The 22,783-nt window shown below is 33.9% G+C and overlaps 1 protein-coding gene across 17 annotated transcripts in view; it reads left to right on the top strand.

The window, feature by feature from the left end:
* PCDH15 (protocadherin related 15) overlaps window positions 1-22,783 on the top strand; it is a 712,410-nt gene that overhangs the window by 404,832 nt on the left and 284,795 nt on the right. For all 17 annotated transcript variants that reach the window (XM_061195806.1, XM_061195799.1, XM_061195791.1 and 14 more), the window contains 2 exons: window positions 2,420-2,532; window positions 19,351-19,557. In XM_061195806.1, coding sequence (XP_061051789.1) covers window positions 2,420-2,532; window positions 19,351-19,557 — 320 coding nt within the window. The remainder of the gene's footprint in view (window positions 1-2,419; window positions 2,533-19,350; window positions 19,558-22,783) is intronic.

Genomic DNA, 22,783 nt, shown 5'->3' with positions numbered 1-22,783 from the left:
ATGTGATGCAGCAAAAGCAGTTCTAAGAGGAAAGTTTACAGTGAGAAATGCCTACATTAAGAAAAATAAAATCAGAAATAAACAACCTAACTCTACACCTGAAAGAACTGGAAAAATGAAAACAAATTAAGCCCAAAGTTAGCAATGGAAAGAAATAATGAATATTAGAGCAGAAATAAATAAAACAGAAACAAGAAAGAGAAATAGAATAGATCAATAGAAAAGATCAATAAAACTAAAAGCTGTTTTTTTTGAAAATGTGAACAAAATTGACAAACCTTTAGCTAGACTAAAAAGAAAGATGACTCAAATTTATAAAATTATAAATGGAAGAGGAGATATTACAACTGATATCATAGAAATTCAAGAGGTTTGATATTTTTTCCTCAATCCTACTTTGGGGATCACCACAGTAAACAATAAGTAAAAATTGTATCTAGCTAACTGGGAGAGTAAAATGGCATTTATTTCAAGTAAAGTTTATTTCAGTGATTATAAGTAAATGGGATGTTAGAAGATTTAGGAGGCTATCACAGTGGTAGAAGAATGAAATGACAAGACTGAATGAGAGGCTAACACTATATAAGTGAAACCCACTGGAGAGAATGACAGACAAGGAAGAATCATTTGGAAAATATATGCAGAGTTGTATTAGAGGAATAAGGAGATTTGAACCAGTATAGTGAGAAAAATGGTGGTATCGTTAGCAAAAATTCAGTTCATGGATTTTGGCATCCACCTTGGACCATTGCTAACTGAGCAAGAGAGAAATAGAATCTCAGTGTAGTTTTAATTTGAGTTTTTCTTCTTATGTATAAAGGTGAATATCTTTGTGTGCGGTCAAGAGTCATCTGCCTTTCTCTTTCTGTGAACTATCTGTTCATTCTCTATCCCAAAACTTTTTTTTAAATATATTGCTGATCTTTTACTTTTCTAGTTTGCAAATCTACATATGTTAGGGATATGAGCCTTTGTCTCTGACGTAAATACAAATATTTCCCTGGTTTGTCACCTGCAGTTTTATTTTGTTTATTGTGTTTTGCCATGCAATTTGTAATGCCATTAATTTATCACTCTTTTTCCTTATTGATTCTTTATTTTGAGCCATAGGTAGGAAGGTTATGCCCACTCTCACATTAGAATAGAATTCATCCGTGTTTTCATCTATTACTAGCTCTTGTGTTGTTTTATTGCTTATTGTGCATGAATATCTTCTCCATTTGGGGTTTACTCTAGTATATTGTATGAAGAATAGACACAATTTTATCATTTTCTGTCTCTCCTATTAGGTTAATGCTCCTATTCAAAAATCCATTTTCCCCTATTATTTTGAGATGACTCCTTTATCATAAGCTCAATTTTCATATGCACTTTTGACTATTTCTGGATTTTTAAGTCTATTTTACTGGCATACATTTTCTCCCCTCACATAATGCCCAGGAAAATTTTCTTTCTTGTCTCATAGTTGAAGCAAAAGAGTATAGCAATTAACGCAGTTTTGGATATGTTTGGCGTCTGTCAACCTGGATTTGAATGCAAGTTCTGTCTGACATTGTCTCTTTGACTTTGGACAAAATACTTAATATTGCAAATCTCCTAAGTTCTCCTGTGTAAAATGGGAGTGATTTACAGAGTTACCAATGATTACTTATATAAAGCATTTAGTACAGTGTAGGATTCAATAATTGGCAGCTGTGTTATTTTATTCTTATTATTGTTATGCTAAATGCATATATCCCACAGTTATATGATTTGACTTCCACTTTATCTTCACTTTGGAAAAAAGAATGTTGTAGTATACAAAGGAAGATGATACAATTCAAGGAAATTTCAACTCACTAAAATGGCTGCATTTAAGAAATATCCTCTCTAGACACTGAGTAATTCAAAATATTTTATTTAATATTTGAATATTTTTATTTCATATGATTGATATATTTAGCTGAATACTTATCTTAAGAAAAATAATTGCCCAGCTAGACAGAATATTCTCATTTTAATTTCCAAGCAACTTGATATTTGGTACAAATTACTAGTCATTGTTATAAGATATGGTGAAAGACCATGCAGATTATAATTAATATTTATGTACCACTAAAATACAATTTTATAATTCAAAATTTGTTCTCGATACACTTTATATCTCTTTTATGTGATGAAGTTTCAAATTAATTAAAGCGCTCACTTAATAAAAGATATTTGGAAAATCATCCAAACAAGTATTTTCACCCTCTTACTCATAAACTAATGAATGATATACCACATTTGCATCTGCTTTCCCTAGACTGTATAATTTTGAAACTTAATTTACTAATAAAATTATGATTTTGTTCCTCAGTTAATGAAGGGGAATAGATATAGCAAATACACATATTACTTATTGTTCTCAATCAAGTGCTGAAATGTCAATGTCTTTCAGGGACTCCTGAGGATTACCCACGATTTTTTCATATGCATCCCAGGACTGCAGAACTTAGTCTCCTGGAGCCAGTAAATAGAGACTTTCACCAGAAGTTTGATTTGGTTATTAAGGTAAATTTAACTAATTGCTTAACGTTCTTGGGTTTATAAATATAGCTAATGTTCTAATGTTCTTGTGTTTATCAATGAATCCTCTAGAGGCTACTGTAGGGACTTTTAAGCTATAAAAATTAAAATTAACTTGAACTGCAGTTAGCCAATTTTTCTTTAAAAAGGTGAAGTGCAACAGTTCTAATACATCGTGTTGCTTTTCTTTAACATAACTTTTTATATTACAATGCTATTCAAATACTGAATATTTTTATATGTAATAAATGCCTTGGTCAAATGTATGTAATTCTACATACTATAGTTTATTACATCTTCCAACATTTAGTTTAGGTTTTGTTTTCTGTTTGTTTGTTTTTTACCAAGTGGATTTAATTTTTGACCACAAAAGCTTAACCAATGAATGTATTTAAAAAGTGCCTGGATTTATATATATTTTTATTTTAATAATGTATTATGTTTTTTAATGTTATTGCTTTTTCAAAACTAAAAAGAAAAGATCTTGCTTGTCCAGAAATTATTTTAGTATATGTTTCATTATTTCTTTATTTTGAAAGATGTTCTTCAACCACAAAAATTTTCAAAGCTAAGGGAATCCATTTGGCATTACAATTTTGATTTAATAATATATAATATATTGTAATAAAATCATTGCAAAGGTATTGTGGAAACCTAGATGATCTATCCGTTAATTCTTAGAGACTTTACTGAGAAGGTAAGATTTGAGCTGAGCAGTGAAGGAAGAGTATGAATTTACCAAGTAGAGATCGGAGCTAGGAGAAAAGCATTTTAAGTAAAAGAACAGAAATAAGCAAGGACACACAGTATGTCTAGTGTGTACTGTCTGACTTTTTCATATCTAAACATATAAAAAATAGATATAGATATGCAGCCCTATGGCATTTTTTTTTAAATTTAGAAGTGTTAAAGGAAAAGGAAGTAAGGTAAGGAAGCTTACTGAGCATGTACATTGTACAAGGTGTTTTATGTATATTTTATAGCCACAACCTTAGTACTTAGTACTATGCTTATGGGTACAAATGTCAAAACTAAAGTTCAGATAGGGCAAGTGATTGAATCAGAGTTACATCACTAATAAGCAGCAGAATTGAAATTCAAATTTAAGTTTATCTAAGCTAAAGCCATACTTATTTCACTTCACCAAGATGCAATTCCTTAGAAAGGGTTTTCTGGTTTAATTATCTGTCAGTGCAACTGCAAACAATAATACATCGATACATTTAATTTTAGCTCAAATTAAGACATATTTTGTTAGCACCGATTATGTTATACACGCTAGATTCTATATTTATTTAGTGTTTCTTTGTCCTTGAAGAATGTATAGTCTAGAAGGAGAAAGAATCACATAAGCTGGTAAATCAAATACAACATATCAACTGCTAACAGGAAGGCAATGTAAAAGCTCTAATGAAGCACAGATTAAGGACATTTAAATTAATCTGGGACTCAGGGAAGATTTTCTGGGGATTATCCCAAGCTCAGTGTTGTTGCATTGGATGGCTTTGGCTAATGAATGAAAGCAGGAAATATGTTTGACCATAAGGAAGAACAGAAGCAAAAGCTTGGAGGCATGATGTACCAGGCTACAAGCAGTTAACAGGGAAATGAGATATAGAGCCAGACCTTGGAGAGAGCCTTATGTTCGACTGCAATTTCCTTGGATTTCATTCAGTAGGGGTTTGGGAGTCATTCAACAAAGAAAGGCTCTTTTTACCATTTATGTAAAATAGCCACGCATGAGATTCATCTTGCACGGTTTTATTTTAATTATCATTGGACTATATAAAACTCCAAAATGTGTTTCCATTGTCTCCTGTGGATCTACCTGGAGCCCTGTGGTGCTACACTCTGTGGGAGTTAAGAAACTTGACAAAGCACTGTTTCCAAACTGCCCCACTTGAAATATGAAATCAATTATTTTTCTTTATTATCAGTCATTTGTCCTGGTGTACCCAGGTATAGTGAAACTCAGTCTATCAATTATAGAAACAAAAATCAATTGGGACAGGCCACAGATAATTTTTTTTTGTTTTAATAACACTTTATATTATTAATGGAAGTTTTTACCGACATTATTAGATTCAAATTATTGTGTTTTGTGTGCAGTCAAGGGGATAATAAGCAAAGGTATCCATCTGTAAGAATAATAATGTGCCACTTGCTTGAATATTAGCTGAGTATTGTGTCTTTGTATAAGGATCCATTGAAGTGCTACAATCTGGTAGTTCTCTGCAGTAAGTCTTTCAAATTCTTCCCTTTTTCTTATTTTAATAATGCTTCATTTTACATTGGCCATAATTTTTTTTTTAATTGGACTTGATCCCAATTTCTGTTCTGGAAGCTAAGGAAAAATAAAATAAAATGAAGTATCCTCTTCTAGACTTTGAAGAAGAATTCTGCTTTAAAAAGCTGTATGCACATTTAACAGCTGGTGTCACAAATTAGAAATTTATCATCTTCATTTTATCTATTTCTGCCAGTTATTTACTAAGTATACTGACAAATAAAAATGTAAAGGTGAAATTAGGAAGGCAAAATGGAGTAGTTCACCAACTTTAGAATATTAAAGGATTAAAACACATCTAATTAAAAGAGAAAAGTGTGTTCCATTTCAAAACACTATTCCAAATTTTACATAATTGCAATCATTTAAGCACACTTTAAAATGAAACACACATTTTGAATAAGAATCATAGCCAGTCCTGGGTTTGCCCAGGACAGTTCATATTTATGCCTATTGTCCTTGTGTAATTATTCATAAAACATCTTTCACCCTCAAAAATGTCCCAGTTTGGATGAAAGTTTATGCGATCACCATAGTTATACAGCAAAAAACAATTATGCAATAGAAATATGAAAGCACAGTTCAGATTCTAGATGATGATGAATTAGTTCATGCATGGAATGTCTCTAACAAAGTCCAGAACATTCACCTTCATTATTAGAAGTGCAGTATTTTTTAAAAAATATTAATAATTTATATATTTATACTCTGGGCATCTAATACAAGCGTTAAATGGATAAATTATCAATAATTCACTGTCTTTCAGTTGCTCAAACATAATTTTTTTGTCTAAATCTCTCTTTTTTTAACATTTATTTCTTTTATTTCTTTATTTTTGGCTGCGTAGGGTCTTCATTGCTGTGCGCGGGCTACTCTTTGTTGCACTGTGCGTGCTTCTCATTGCGGTGGCTTCTCTTGTTGTGGAGCACGGGCTCTAGGCGCACGGGCTTCAGTAGTTGTGGCATGAGGGCTCAGCAGTTGTGGCTTGCAGGCTCTAGAGCACAGGCTCAGTAGTTGTGGCGCACGGGCTTAGTTGCTCCACGGCATGTGGGATCTTCCTGGACCAGGGCTCGAACCCGTGCCCCCTGTATTGGCAGGCGGATTCTTAACGACTGTGCCACCAGGGAAGTACCTGTCTAAATCTCTTTAATTAACAACTAATAGCAAGGGTCGCAGTGATACCACAAATATCACTGTATCATGGTCCCTCTGATTTTCATGTTGTTATTCATTGACCTACTTATACTGCCTAGCAGGCTGACCTTTAACATCTTTTCTTTCCACATAATGGGCATAATTAACCCTAAGCTCTCATCAGTCACCCTGCATACTTTCTGTGCCAGCCATACTAAACGACTTGCACTGCCTTAAACTCACCATGCTCTTTCTAGCCTGCAGGCATTTGCTGTTCTTCCTGAATCATTCCTCCTTTTTTTTTTAATCAACAGTCTAATTCACACTGATATTTCATTGATGCTTCATATGCTAAGACAGACAGTTCCTCTGGAAAGGCATGACCACTGATCGGAAGCCCCTCCTTGCATCTCACTAGTCCCTGTGGTGGCTTTGATCATTCTGTATAGAATTTGCCTGTTTATTTTCCCCTGACCTTTATAGGAGGGAGGGCAGATTGTAATACATTTCTTCAACATTTTGGCCCAAGCCCATACCCCTATCCATGTACAATGTATAAAAATGCTCAATACATATTTCTTGTAATGGCTTTCTCCCTGGCACAGTAAATCTTTTAAGGCTGCTGGATTTGGGTACTGCATCTTCACTGCATTTAAATACATATATTTGAAAGTGCATGTATTTGATAGAATTTTATCCTGTCTCTGCCCAGAATAAAGGTGCAAGGAACTTCTCAAATAAATTCAATGCCTGGAAAAAAGCCATACCTATATTAAGACAGTTTAAAGCTATTTATGACTGTATTTAAACAAACAAACAAAAAATTCTCCTTCTAAAGAAAAGATACATATTTTACACAGAAAATGAGCCACAGAATTGAAGCTGGTGAGCTTGAATAGTAGAGTTAATTTGCTAGTTCTCCTGGCGAGTTACTTTGCTTTAGTAATTTGAGAGTCACAGGACAACAGCGTGCAAGAAATGATTGAGGCCTACAAGAACAGCGACTACAGCCCTTGATCCTACACATGAATCTCTAATGCCACAACCCTAGAAAATATTTGGCCTCTATTTGAATAACGATATCAATTTTACTTTACTGCTTAGGAATTCAATGGGTAACTAGGATTCACTATCTTTAAGCCATATGACATTTGCTAGTTTTCAATTTGCCAAATCCTTTCTGAGTGCCTATTAAGTGCCTGATATTTTGCTTGGTGTTGAGGAGACAGAAATGTATGAAAGCTCTGCCTCAAGGAAGAGGTATGGAAAGTATGGAAATTGTGCTTTTAGACATATTTCCCTTCTGATTTCTACATCTGTATTTCCAAGTACTGGCTGAATAACTACTCCTAGTATTTTGCAATTGATCAAATTAGCGTAGTAAACTATATACATCCGTTTGAAACCTCAGCTTCTTTCTTTCAATTAATAATATTACAATCAGCTTGTCACCCAAGCTAGGAGTTCCCAGTTCTTCTGAGACACCAGCTCCTGTATGGCCCTATCCAGTCACTTTTCAAGTCCTATCCAGATACATCTGGAATTTCTCTTGAATGTCTCCCGCAACTCTCCATGCCCACTGCAGTTCTCTAGGTTTCATCCTCGAGGCCCATCATCTCACACAAGTGATCTCTAAGATTTTAGCCTCTTTTTCATGCATCCTGTCCATCTCCCCACATTGCCAATAGATATTGCTAACACAAAAAAATAGATGATGCTGCTCCATATTGCCTTCAGGCCAGTTGACAAATTGCCCACTACATGAAATTCCAACAGAAAACTTTGTTGATTTGAAAGATCAGGTATTAGGGGCAGACAGACAGAGTAAGAAGTCACAGATCATCAGTCATCACTTCTCAAAATAAAAAGGAAGGCATCCCCCATGAACATGAGAGAGCTATCAAAATTCATTAAATCTGTTTTGGAGAATGTGAAGTATAAGTTACTATCATTCTGCTGTGGTGTATGGATTGTCAGTTTATCAAAAAAAAAAAAAAAGAGAGACACACACAAATAGAGAAATTAAAAGGAGAGAAGAAGGGCTTAGATGCTCCCTTTGAGAAAGATTGAATAGGATCTTTCAGTGAGCCAGGGTTATGATATGAAAAAAAAAAAAGAGCTGATGTTGTCCAGCCATAGGAAGAAAGACAAATTCTATAAATGACATACTTTCATAATTCTGGAAATATTCTAGCCATATATGCCTCTCCCTATTCTTATGGATTCCCATTGAAAGAATAAAATACACATATCTCACATCTTAGTTCAGCAGTTAAGTGAAAAGTAAGCTCACTTCCTCTGCCCAATAGCAAGATCTATAAGGTAAAGAAGTTTAAGTCCATTAAGAGTGAAAGTCTTTTATACGTTTTAGGGAAAATTATCCCACAGAAATTTCAGGTATTAGTTCTTATCAGTAATGAAACAACAATCCCTCCATTGATGTCTTAATGAATAATACACTTTTAGAAATCCACTGACATATTTGATACATTTGCTAGATGTTCATCTTTTAATTTTATGTTCTATTTTTTTTCAATTTAGTAGATTGTCACATAAAACATTGTTTGTTTCTTCAAAAAGAACACTGTATCCTTTTATTTACTCCTGCTTGTTCACATTTCTAAAAATTCTAAGTACTAGGCTAAATTAATTGACATTATGACAATTATGGAAATTAATACAAGGAAAGAATATATGGTGTCCTCTTTTCTCATGTTGTTATTCATCCTGCTAGGTTAGTTAGAACAGAAATAGAATACAGCAGTTGAATATAGTGGCTGTCCAAATGTGCAAGCTGACAAAAGACACACAGAAGTGATATTTTACTTGGCCTCTTTCCTTCTTCACAAGGTGACCTGCAACTGCTTGGAAGAAGAGAAGCAATTTATCCATTCTCATCGCAGTCCCTTGATTTTGGCAAGGCCCTCTTGTCTGCAAAGGTCATTGTAAGAGTACAACAGCAAGTCTAAATATTGTAGAATGTTCACATGAAAGACACTCTGAGCAGACCTTGCCATATCTCCCCACTACACACCTCTTCACACACAGAAACTACCTTAACCCTCCTACATGAATGTTCTCAAGTAATCTTTCTTCATAGGCTTCTTGGTTGTTGCATAGAAAATGAAATTAAAAGGGTATATCTAAAGACTTGAAAGCTAAACAGGTCTTCTCACTAGTTTTTTCTTAAGAACAGACTAGTGCATAGGAGAAACTCCCATTCTCATTACCTTCCAGGCTCTGAAAAATAACCCACTTAGAGACAGACTTTTTTTGTATACTGATGATTTTTTGAAATTCCAGGATGGACTATTCCAGTCAACCAGTTCACAAAGGCACCTTAGGAGAGAGCTTTCTCCTAGTGGAGAGAATACTCTGTGGGAATGGAATCAGAATCCAGCATAGACGTCTATTTGCTGGATGAGGAAGTGAAGGGCAGGGCAAAATAAGAGGACTACAACATGAATTAGAAGCACTCCAGAAAAAAGTTACTACACCATCACGATCATAATTTTGTCTCTGGCTCACTGTGCTATTTATAGCCAAGATGATTCTCATGTTCAAACCACCAGCCAAATAGTGTGATATATCTGTGCTTGGCGGGAGTTTTCTGAATCTGTGGTCTCTCTGGGAGCAACTGGGTTTTTCTTCTTTAAATCATTCAAAATTGCCTTAGTCATTCTAGTGTCAGTTTATATCTCAAGCTCTAAGCAAAGAGAAAGATTTTTATTATTGAAAAATATACAGAAGCTCCAAGGATTCATGTTTTCACTGCAATAAGTTATAAACACAGTGGGCATATTCTTAACATCAAATGAAGATAGAATGTACTTTAAAAATATTTTCTAGATGGGAAGTGTGTCAGTATTATTTTGTTGTCATATTATAAACCCCTTTGGGAGTGCATTGTTTATAGTCTGCCTAGTAAAGATATCTTTTCTTTTTTCTCAAACAGAAAATGTTTTTATTTCCAAACAGAAATGCACTCTTTCGCTATGCTTACGGCATTACAAACAAATCAGTTGTATAAGATACAAAACAATTCTTTGTGTTTTATCTGATAAATTATTTTATGGTTTTGCAAGTTCTTAAATATTTTTAGTAATTGTCATAAATAGACTGTTGTCAGACTATGTATTCTTTAATTTTTAGAGTAGTAAAGTTTAAATAAAGAAGTTTCTGTAGGTTGTAAAGCAATATAATAGTATAAGAAGGGTCAAGAAGCAATAGAATGCACTTATTTTAATTATTAATTAGTCGGCAATATTAATATGATCTTTGATCCAGGGAACACAGGCTTACCACAGCCATCTCTCCCTAAGACGTTCCAAAAGAAAAATGTATGTACAAAGAAGGGAAATGTAACCTTTTACAGTCACTGGGGCTTCAACCCCCAGCCCTTGTAGAGTTTAGTGAGCTGAACAGGATCCTGTGGAGAACTCCCTTATATACGTGAGGTTCCTCCACTTTTACTTCCCACCCTCAGGTCCAAACTGAAATTTGAGACTTTACTTAAAGGCTGAAAACAGTAGCAGCTTGCATAAGAGGCTAGAGCAGAATTGACCTAAGGTGTTCCACCTTGGCTTTTTTTGAGTGTAACAGCTGCCTACAAACATGTGTGAGAGGAGTCAAAATGGTAGACAGCAATTGTTTCTCAAAGGTCTATTGATTGGACATGTTAGGATCATGTGATGTGCTTGTTTTTGAAAGGAAGATTTTAGGGCTGTATCCACTGAATCAAGATGCCCATGTGATTTTCAGGGAACTTAAATTTGAGATATAGCCATATTTTAAAATCACTTGGGAACTTCATAAGGCAGTATAAAATTAAAATAGTAATTAAAGAAACAGACAAATAAGTAAATAAATACATGTCAGAGGTCCTGATTGAGCCTGCAGTTGTAGAAGTTTCCATAAAGATTAAATGAAGATTTTCCCTGTAGTACTTTTCCATCAGACACCAGAACTTTCGGTCTTATTTTCATTGGAGTATGGTGAAATGTGAGATAAAATTTATAGGTCCACATACACAAATGAATATTCCCTAGATCTTATAGATCTTAAAACCCTAACTTAGTCAACTAACCTAGTCAAAGACCTTACCAGTGTTTCCAGGTGGAGAACTGGATGGAAGGTTTTGTCAATATTCCCACTTCTTAGGTTTTCTTAGAAAACATGGAAGAATCTTTCATTTGAGAGCAACATAATCAGAAATATGTACATACATATGTGTGTGTGTGCATAGAATAATCCGTAATTAAATTTGTACGTACATATGTGTGTGTGCCTAGAATAATCCATAATTAAATTTCAATTAATTAAGAACAATGAAATGTCAAGAAGATTTGATCTTGACATATGAACAGTAACAGACTGAATTTATTATGTGCAGAATATTCGCATTTATATACATGCAATCCTTTGTTATGCTACAATCATAAAACATTTTTAGTGGCGCTCAACCTGCCCATTTGATAGTAGTAGTATATGTAGCATCAATTACCAGAAGCTAGCTAAGTCTGCTACATGACACCAGTGTGTTTTTGGATATACAGTATTGTCATGGAGCCTTACTGGTCATATTTGCTAACCAATAAGACTACAAAGAAAGATTTTCCAGAAATTCGAGTGTGGGCATAGCTCAAGCATGAAGTAGCCAGACCCAGAAGGGTGTCTCTCAAAGTACTCACATTATAACCACCCAAGGAGTTTGATAAAAAGGGAGATTTCTTATCCCTCTCCAAGATATATGAATCAGAATCTTTGTGGGGAGGATGTGGGAATATGCTTTATAATAGGCTTTCCTGCTGAGTCTTATGTAAACTAAAGTTTGAGAACCACTGCCCTATCTGTTTGCCATAATTTTTGAAAGTTACCTGTCATTTACTTCTGGTATATAGGGAAATGGCTTTGCCATTTGTTTTCCTTCCCTCCTCCTTTCATCCATACTTTGTTCCTTGTTTCTCTTCTCCCCTCCCCTCGCCTCCCCACCATCCCCCTTCCTTCCTAAGGTATCTGATGTTTGTGAAAATTGGTCAAACAGGTCCTAAGAACTAGAGATTAAAGACTATAGTTTAATAGGAGAGACAGGCAAGAAAACTGGCAAATAAAAAAGTGTGTTAATGCACTATAAGAGTATACTCAGTCAGAACCTTGCTAAAGTAATCAATTTGCCTCAGTCTGACAAGAAAATGTGTCTAAGTCATGCGCTAAGTGAAAAACAAAGCAAATCAGAGCAAACATCTCTTTGTTTAAACCACTGCCCATTTTAAAAACCTCCCCATATCTTAAAATATATATCAGCTTATTTATATGCGTATTATAGGTAAATGTTGATAAATTCTGGAAGACTGTAGATCACCTATTCACAGCCCTCATTCCTATTAACAGGGAACCGCAACTGGTGAGTGAGGAGGATAGGTTGTGGCCCTTTATATATCTTTATATGACTGGCAGGAATGCATATCAGTACCAATTATCTGTAGGTAAGCTTGGTTAGATATGAAAAACCTTTAAAATGCGCAAATAAAGATGGCATTCACCTAACTTAAGGTGTTCATGTTATACATTCACAAAAATTTATTTCTGCTTCATTTTAATGTCCAAAACAACCCCTCCATAAATATCTATAAAATGGGGATTAAAATCATGGCACATTCATTTTATTTGTAGAAAATATTTATGTAAAGCAAAGATATACATAGCCTATTGAAATTGAAAATACACAAAATTCACAACAAACCTATTTTTGAATTCTTCCATATACCAGGAACTGACCAAACATTTAGCAATATATGAAACAGACAAATTTACAGTGTTTACCCTCTCATAGAATTTAAAGGTCTAGTGAAGAATGATGCTCAGACATTTGTTGCAATAAAGGGTTAGGTTTACAGACGCATAGAGAAAGGACTTTTTTTTTTTACGTACAATATAATTCCATTTTTATTTTTAAATATTATAAATATAGGAAAAATGCAAAATTATCAGACTTATCAAGACTAAAGTGTGGTTTTACCTTTTTAGTTGCAACATTTAATTTACATTTTAAAATAAAACTACAACTAATTACATTGACATAAGACTTGTTTTTTCTTCTTAAGTTTGATGACATGAAATATTTCTTGGAGTATAAAATCCATTGATTATATATTATCAAATGAGAAGATGGAAACACAAATTATTAATTTTTAAAAAACTTTTAAATTTTTTCCCCATCTATCACTCCAAGCAGGAGATTTTCTTTAAACTATTTTTAATAACAATAATACAACTAACAGTTATTGAGCAAGACATTTTCTTGCAAGGCATTTTTGAATTAAGTATTTAAGTATTAAGTATTTTGAATATATTGTATCACACAATTGAATGTATTTGAATTGAATTTGAATGTATTGTTATCACACAATCAAGATGTCTTGTAAATTGTCATTTACTGTGATTAAGGGAGGGTAAGGGACTTAACAGGTGTTGTGAAGTTGGTTAGATATAGACTGGGAGACAAATATCACTCTGCTAAGCCACCTTTTCATTACAGCATCATTTGCTTTTGCAGTAGTGTGTGACTTTCTTACCAAAAGAACATTTATTCATTCAGTACTTATTGACAGACTATTCAATGTTAGCTACTACAATAAGCCTGGGAAGTCAACATTAACAGAATAGTCACACATCCGTGATATCTTGAAAGTTATATTCTAGTGGAATAATTCTGACAATAAATTACAAGTATAATAAATAAACAAATTTTGAAATATTTTATCTGTTAAGTGCTATAAAAAAAGCAAATTACATTGTGAATTCCAGTGCTGGGGATATAATTTAAATGAGGTGGTCAATGTAGGTCATGTGGGAAAAGATATGTGATTCATGTCGACATTTGTGGGAATAGCATTTGAGGTAGAGGGAACAGCCAATGCAAAGGTTCTGAGGTAAGAATATGCCTGATTTTTAGTGGAGCAGCATATAGAATGGTCAGAGCATATTTAGTGAGAAGGAGAATATGATAAAAGCAATAAGAGGTCAGATCCCATAGGCTTGAGTCAAATTGGAAATCATTGAGAGGTTTTAATGAGAGAAGTGACTTGATCTGACTAATATTTAACAAAATCACTGAGCTGCACATAAAAGAATGGGCTACTGGCAAGGGTAGAAGCTGATGGAGAAGTTTAAATCATCCAGGTGGCAGATGATGGTAGGTTGACCCCTACCAGGGTGGTAACAGTGGAGGAGATGAGAAGTAGTCAGATCCTGCATATATTTTGAAGTTATAGTCAATAAAATTTCCTCATAGATTAGATGTGAAGTGTGAAAAGAACCAAGGAGTAAAGGTGACTCCAAGGTTCTTGGCCTGAGCAACTGGAAGAATGGAGCTGCTATTAAAGTGGAAAAGACTGTTTGTGGAGTAGGTTTGTGAGGTGGGAGATGAGAATTTCATTTTTTCAACGGTTACATTTGAAATGTTTATTAGATATCAGGTATCTAATAAACATATTATTTAATAGTTATTTTAAAATAATTATTACTGTAGTTACATAATAACTATAATAATTAGATAATAACTATCTTTATAGTTATTATTTAAGCAGAGTTATTACATATACAGTTGTGTATAGATTCTGGACTTTCAGAGCTCCAAGCTGGAGATAGAAATTGGGAGTCATTATATAACTGACATTTAAAAAAATTTTTTATTGGAGTATAGTTGCTTTACAATGTTGTGTTAGTTTCTGCTGTACAGCAAAGTGAATTAGTTATACATATACATATATCCCCTCTTTTTTAGATTTCCTTCCCATTTAGGTCACCATAGAGCATTGAGTAGAGTTCCCTGTGCTATACAGTAGGTTCTCATTAGTTATCTATTTTATAAATAGTAGTGTATATATGTCAATTCTAATCTCCCAATTCATCCCACCCCCTCCCTTCCCCCCTTGGTATCCGTAAGTTTGTTCTCTACATCTGTGTCTATTTCTGCTTTAAATATAAGTTCATCTGTACCATTTTTCCAGATTCCACATATAAGCGATGTTTTACGATATTTGTTTTTCTATTTCTGACTTACTTCACTCTGTATGACAATCTCTAGGTCTATCCACATCTCTGCAAATGACACTATTTCATTCCTTTTTATGGCTGAGTAATATTCCATTGTATATATGTACCACATCTTCATTGTCCATTCCTCTGTTGATGGACATTTAGGTTGCTTCCATGTCCTGGCTACTGTAAATAGTGCTGCAATGAACACTGGGGTGCATATATCTTTTTGAATTATGGTTTTCTCCAGTTATATGCCCAGGAGTGGGATTGCTGGGTCATATGGTAGTTCTGTTTTTAGTTTTTTGAGGAACCTCCATACTGTTCTCCATAGTGGCTGTACCAATTTACATTCCCACCAACGGTGTAGGAGGGTTCCCTTTTCTCCACATCCTCTCCAGCATTTATTGTTTGTAGATTTTTTAATGATGGCCATTCTGACCAGTGTGAGATGATACCTCACTGTAGTTTTGATTTGCATTTCTCTAATAATTAGTGATGTTGAGCATATTTTCAAGCATTTGTTGGCCATCTGTATGTCTTCTTTGGAGAAATGTCTATTTAGGGTTAGTTACTGAGATTTTTAAAACCATGAGATTAGACTAGATTAGCAAGGAAGTGAATAAGAAGAAGAGAAGATGACTAAGACCTGACTCCAGGGCCACCCCAATTTTAAGTTGGAGAAGAAAGGAGAAACCAGAAAATGAGAATGAGAAGAAACGGATAGTAGTATTGGAAGAAAACCAAGAGAGAGTGTTGTCTTGAAAGACTAGTGAATAATGTTTTAAATGCTGAAGGTAGGTTAAGTAAGATATGGATTAAAAATAAACATTGCTTTTAGCAATGTAGGAATTACTGGTAATTTTGACAAGAACAGCTGTATTTGAGTGGTGGGGGCGAAAGCCTAACTGAAGTGGGCTTAGGAAAAATTGGGAAGAATGAGTGTAGACAATAGCAAACACAAAAATGTAAGAACTGGACACTATAGATGCATAATAAATAATTCCTGACTTTCCAGGAAAAAAGTTATTTATTTCTTCTTTCCTAGAATGTATTTAAATGTCTTGATAATCTTTCTTATTTTCTTTTTTTCCCCTAAATTGTTGTATCTACTTTAAAGGGTTCATACTAGAGATCATGGAATTTGTTACATTGCTTGCCACAAGCCAGTAGGACAAAAGTTAGTCTGTATTCTCTGGTTCAAGGAGCTAAGAGGTTATCAATATTTGCTTGTCTTAATATTGAAAATGGAGTAGCTTGTTTATTTTAATGTTTTGCTCTCCAAAGTAACTAAATAGTATATTTTGTATACTTCTCCCATTTTGGCTTTAGTTTTACTTTGGTCTCATTACTGAAAATGGGACTCATGCCCAGAAATTCTCCAAGCAAAACCTGGCTTTTAAATATAATGTTTAATTTGTAAGTACAGACTTTGTAGATAAAAATAAGGTTGTCTTATGGGATTAGATGATTTTTTAAATACTACCTTGTTTCACTTGACCTGCTTTTTTATGCTTCTCATCTCATTTACTAGCGACTACAGGGGAACAGAATAAGTAAGACTTTTGAGAATTCCTATTTATATTATACAGAAGAGAGGATTGGATGATAGGTTTTGTGCATGAACCTTCTAAAGAGAAAAGCATGATAATTTGTTTTAAGTGATATATTTTATCTCTAATTCAATCTGGAATATCTACTTTACTAATTTTCTTTCCTGCCACTAATTTTTCCCATCAATCTTATATTTGGATGTTCATTTGCATTCTCTAAATTAGAGAATCATGTGGTGAATTTCCCTGTGTAGGCTCTCATAAATCAGGAGACCTGAGTCTGGGCCCTACTCTGTCTGTGACTTACATGTGGTGTGGCCTTAAACATAAAACTGACGTTTTTATTTTTGCATCAACACAAAAGTATATGTTTTCATATTTAGAGGGGCAAAATAGCATAGAGATTAAGAATATGGACTTTGGGGACAGATACGTGGTTAGCACATACAAAACACCCCAAAGAGGACAAAATATGTAGTAGCAATCCAAAAATATTACTCATATTAACAACAAACTAATGTTAGGGAAATAATAGACAGAGTCTTCACATGTTATTTTTAAAGATATGGGCAAATCAACTGTTTCCATAGATCTAATTTGAGTTTTCTTTCTCTTTTTGTTGGATCACTTTGTTTCCATCATGCAAATAATAACATGTTTTCCTGGCTTCCCAGCTTGCAGTAAAAATTAACAACATATGAGCTGAATGTAAAATAAAAGCTTCTTTCATTGTTACACAATTTGCTTTTTGTTTTCCTCTCACCATCCATAAATTGCGTGTGTTTATTGGAGGAAGGGGACAAATGATAAAATCTGTGACTTTTCATAGCATTATTAGTATGTCCAGGACATAACATAATGACTTTCAGAACAATTAGATACAAAATAAAGGGAGAGAGAAAAAGTCCTGTTCAAAATGACTAGCATGTGTGAACTGTTCCTGATTCAATTAGATCCAGGTCATTGGGCTGGAACCCCTTATGGACCAATTAGTTTCCTACAGTGAAAGATGATGTTTTCTAGTCATGGACTGTACCTTTTCCCCTGGTCAACTGTGTCCAGAAAGCCTACTCTATGTCACAGAGGGGACTCCTAGAAGCACATCCATGTCTCAGCACAAATTAATCACAACCACTGGATACAGAAACAGCTTATCCATGCTGATGGTCAGGAGCACATATGGTTATGAGTGAAGGATACAAAGTTACAGAGAAGGCTACACATTATTCCAGGACTATTGTCTTTAATGCAGAGCAGGGGCTCATAAACATTTTGTACCATTAACCACTCTAGCAATCTGTTCTCAGATGAAAATTTAAATGCATAAAATAAACTATATAACATTATAAAGGAAATCTAATATATTGAAATAGAGTTATCAAAATATTTAAAAAACAAAGATAAGTAGTTTTTTTCTAAACAATGCTTTATATAATATTATTTAACAATGGGTTTATTAATTACCATAATTTCAATGCAGTAATTAGCATAAATTATATCTCAAATCTTTTTTAAATATTACTAATAACATGAAGTGATTTTTCTTGGTGCAAACTCACTGGTTCTGCCAAACATTACTGTGATTTGTAACATACCCTCTCAATTGATAGAAACACTAAAAATTACAACTAGAAAAAAGTGAAAAATTATCTTCCAGAAGCCCAATAGTGAACAATCAGAGATATCTATCTGAACTGCTTATAAACCTTCATGGCCAAATGTCACTGCTTCATGTAGGAAAGCACTCCAGGATTTAAAATAAAATATTTAACTTTTAGTTGATTTCAAAATACAACTATTGCAGCAATGGGGGAACATATCAATTAAAAAAATGACAGATTTTGAATCTATTTTTATATATATATATATATATACTATTGAATTATGTTAATGATTTCTTCTAAAGTTTGGAAGAGATTTTCTAGAAATCAGTTGTGATAAAATCTTCCCTTAAATAAAATTTTTGGATTGCTATACAGTAAGATGCATTTTTTCAAAAACAGAAAGTCAAGAGTTGGTGTTAAGGGTTGGTGTTCACCCATTCATAGCATGACCATGTGGAGATTTACTAAGAAAATTTATTGGAAATATAAATTGTCATCAAATTTTTAAACTGAATAGGAGGAAAAAAACAAGAAAACAAACATACTCCTACTACAGGAATATTAATTTTACTTGAATAACATATTTATGGTTAAATAATGTTTACATTTCCATTTCTACTAAAAAGAATTTATTGAAATTTTCTCTGTCCCATTTAAGAGTCTTTAGAGGACTTTTCGTAGGCAACAAATGTAGCTTTAATCTATTAATTGTATGTAGAATTATGAATTATTTGGGGATTTAACTACTACTGTGGAACAAGAAGGCGTGGAAGAGGCAAAAATAAACACAATGCGTTATTTGAGTTATGAATATTTGTCTCTGTCTTTTATTTAAATTATCAGCAATTCACTCAATTATCTTCGCTTCTCAATTTTCTATCTAAATGTATTTAAGTGCTGTTATTTCTTCTAATAATATGCCATGACAGATACAAAAGTTTATTGCAATGATTTTTTTTTTTTTTTTTTAAATATACACTGGGTTTGAGTACAGGAAAGCAAAAATTGATGAAGCCTCTCTGGACTTTTATTTCCTCATGTTTTCTAAGGGTCCTTTACTTTAAAGTAGTTCTTCTTTCTGTAATGATACCAGATTAAAAGAGAATTCCTACATATAGTATGAAAAATAACACCCCAGAAGGATTCCATAACATACAATGTTTTAATCTTTTATATTCTTTTTTAGGCTGAACAGGACAATGGTCATCCTCTTCCTGCTTTTGCCAGTCTGCATATTGAAATACTGGATGAAAACAATCAGAGCCCATATTTCACAATGCCCAGTTATCAAGGCTATATTCTGGAATCTGCCCCAGTTGGAACAACTATTTCTGACAGTGTGAATTTGACCACCCCTCTAAGAATTGTAGCTCTGGACAAGGATATAGAAGATGTAAGTTAAATATAATATTTGCTCTTATTCTGCTAACACATCTCTTGTTATATTTATGCCAGTGGGAGATATTACAAAGACATGGTTGCATGAGCTATAGAACAGAGAAAAAAGTCAGTATAAATGATAGTCTTAGGGTTGTAATTTAATTCCATATCAAGGTTATTATAAGAAAAAGTAAATTTGAATTCAGCAACTTCTTTTTCAGTTTACAGATATTCAGTATAAGGAAGAAAGTGAATGTTTCACTTGCAGTTTGCTGAAGTACGAGGGTAGTCTTTTTAATTAACATTGGCTTTAAACTATGTAATACTAATAGGAAAAAATAATGGCATTACACGATAAGTATAAAAAATCATGAAGGTAGCTCTGGAGTGTGATTTGGGAGACTTTTCTGACATTATGTTATTAAAGAACACACATTTTGGGGCAGCTGACCCGCTCACACTTTTGCCAGTGGCTATGGTGATACTAACACTCTTCCACTCCACACATCATTGTCCTCTGATTTTCTGGTACTGACACTCACTAAAGGAGTGGGAAATTGTCCAGATTGGGCAGATCAGAGTATTTTACCTCCTTAGCTAGAGTGATTGCTACAAAGAGTAGACAGAAAATTTTTACCAGTCCAGTCAAAGTCCTCCCAGGAATTGAACGGAAAACAAAATTGGAGCTGGAAGACTTTGGCATCATGTATTAAAGAAGTGGAAATGAATCTGAAGCCATTGTAACCAAGTTTGCTGACATCATAGAGAAAGCCCATTGTCATTGGGAGAGGATGAAGCCTGACAGAGACATACAGAGAGGAGTCCTACTGAGTCCCAATTTTTTAGGCTGTAATATCCCCAGATCTATATTAATCCCTAAAGATTTTCCTTTTAGTCTCTGACCTACCACAGTATTTCCCCAAATATCTTTTTTTTGTTTTAACATACATTAAGTCTGATTTCTGTCACTTGCAACTTACGAAGTCCTGACCCAGAAGTGTCTCCCATTTCGATAGCATCTGATAAAACTTTGTGATTGTGGAAATATTCTGTAGCTATTCTGTCCAACACGGTAGCCACTAACCCTGTGTGGCTATGGAGCACTTGAAATGTAACTAGACTGAAAACATAATTTTAACATTTTGTTTAATTTGAATTATTTTAAATGTGAATAGTCACATGTCGCTAATTAGACAGCACAGCTCTAGAACATCCCCCAAAATCTCATTACATGGAATTTTGTCATCAGTTTAGTAAATTACATGGGCACTTCCAGATTTTTTTTTTTCTTTCTAGAAAAATTTTGTAACCCTTAGCAGAGGCTGTGATAACTCTTGTGTGCACTCCACTTCTTCTCACCAGGTGTTTTATTTTACTCTTTATATCTTTCTCTGCTTTCTTTTTTTTTCCTCATCCTACCTTTTTTGCCCTTCTTAGTCTCTCCCATTTTCTTTCATCATGTGTTTTAACAATAGCTAACTCACACTGAGTTCTTAATACCTGCCAGATAATATAGTAAATGCTTTATCTTTCATTAATTCCCTTAAATTTCACAGCAAACATAATAGATGCAATTTTGCATATTGCAGAAAGGGAAATTTAAATGCAATTTAAGTGCCTTAAATTTGAAGCAATTTTAAATGCCTTACTCTGATCACAGAATTAGTAAATGGTGGAGTTAGACCTTGAGCCAAGGTCTAATGGAAATAAAGTCATTGATTTTAATCACTAGTCTAGATAGCTCCTTTCTATTTTATACAGTCTGACTGTAGTCTGACTATGATAACAGCTGTTAATGCTATAGACTTTCTTCCTAGAAAAGTACGTATACATACACAATTTCACATACCACATCACAGAGTGTTTAGGGATTTCCTGAAGTTTAATGTGTTTCATGAGTCACAGGTCATTTAGTGAATACTCACTAGAAAATTCACAGAACCACCTTAAGAAGTTTTATCCTGGCTAAGCTAATATATTTTGTAGGCCCAGTTATGTCCCACAAATTTTGGTGTGGATTTTATTTCATGTTTTTAATTTAAATGCATAATCATATTTTAAGCAGTGACTGGTCAGTTTGGAAATTTCTAATAGTTTAAGTCACACCTTCATGAACACAGTGGTTGGCACAAGCTAAATCCTAAAAAAAAAAAAATGTAGTTTTAGTTTTTCCATAATGGCAAAATTTATGTATTTGTACTTTCTTGGTGCATTTATATTGTTTAGTGGTTGCATACTAAGCCCTATGTTTGCTTGCATACATTCTTACTTTTCTGGTTTGTCTTTCACTTTAAAATTACAAATGTTAAAATTGCATTCTAAGGGACTTTGTAAAGGATAGTGGGACTTCAAGGTATTACTGAGTTAGGGTGGAGAGAGCTCCTGGGTCTGAAACCTTTGGAAAACACTACCTAGAATTCTGCTCTTGAAGATTTACAATTCAGTTAGCCTATTAAATACTCTAAATGTTTCCAAGGGATGGGACAGCACATTGTGGTTCTTAAGAGTTTGTGCTTTGGAGTTCGCTTACCTGGGCTTGACTGTTGGTTCTACCCTGTGATAGCTGCATAGCACTGTGAGCCTTATATTTACCAGTTGCAGCCTTTTGTTCAAATGCCAGTGACCCAAAAAGATATATGGTAGCAATCACTTCCACCTTGGCCTGCTCCTTCACTTGGGGCTGGTGGGCATGGGGAGGGAGAGAAAATTTCCCTTAGATAAAGCCATGTGCGTGGAGAGTGGCATAATTACTATGTTTTATAGAAATGTCAAGTGATTAAACAATGTCTATCTGGCCATTTGTTTATTATTTAGGTCCATCCTCTTTCTAAAATCATCTGCAGTGAGTGATTGTCATTAGGTGCCTAGAAACTGCACAAGTATATCTAATCCCTAGTGGCAAATTTTTCTAAAATATCATATACAACTTCGATAAATCTATACTTTAAATAAGTCCATAGAATGTTAAACATCATTTAATCCAACTTCCTATACTATGTGAAATGTTATATTAAAATCCATTCTTCAGGAATTGATGTTACACTTCATTGTGCCACTCAAGCTTGAAACCTAGGAGGCATCCTTGATTTTTTTGTTTACTCAAGACAATTAAGAAATCTTTAAATTCTTCCTGTTTTGTCCTCTGAATATTTCTTGACTCTCTTTTTCTCTCTTCACTCTTACAACCTATTTGCCTTTTATTAAATTGCCTCCTAATCTTCTTGCTCCCATTTTTTTTT

Source organism: Eubalaena glacialis, chromosome 1 (assembly GCF_028564815.1).
Source record: "Eubalaena glacialis isolate mEubGla1 chromosome 1, mEubGla1.1.hap2.+ XY, whole genome shotgun sequence".
Lineage (NCBI taxonomy): Eukaryota > Metazoa > Chordata > Mammalia > Artiodactyla > Balaenidae > Eubalaena > Eubalaena glacialis.
This window is presented reverse-complemented; position numbering and strand designations above follow the sequence as displayed.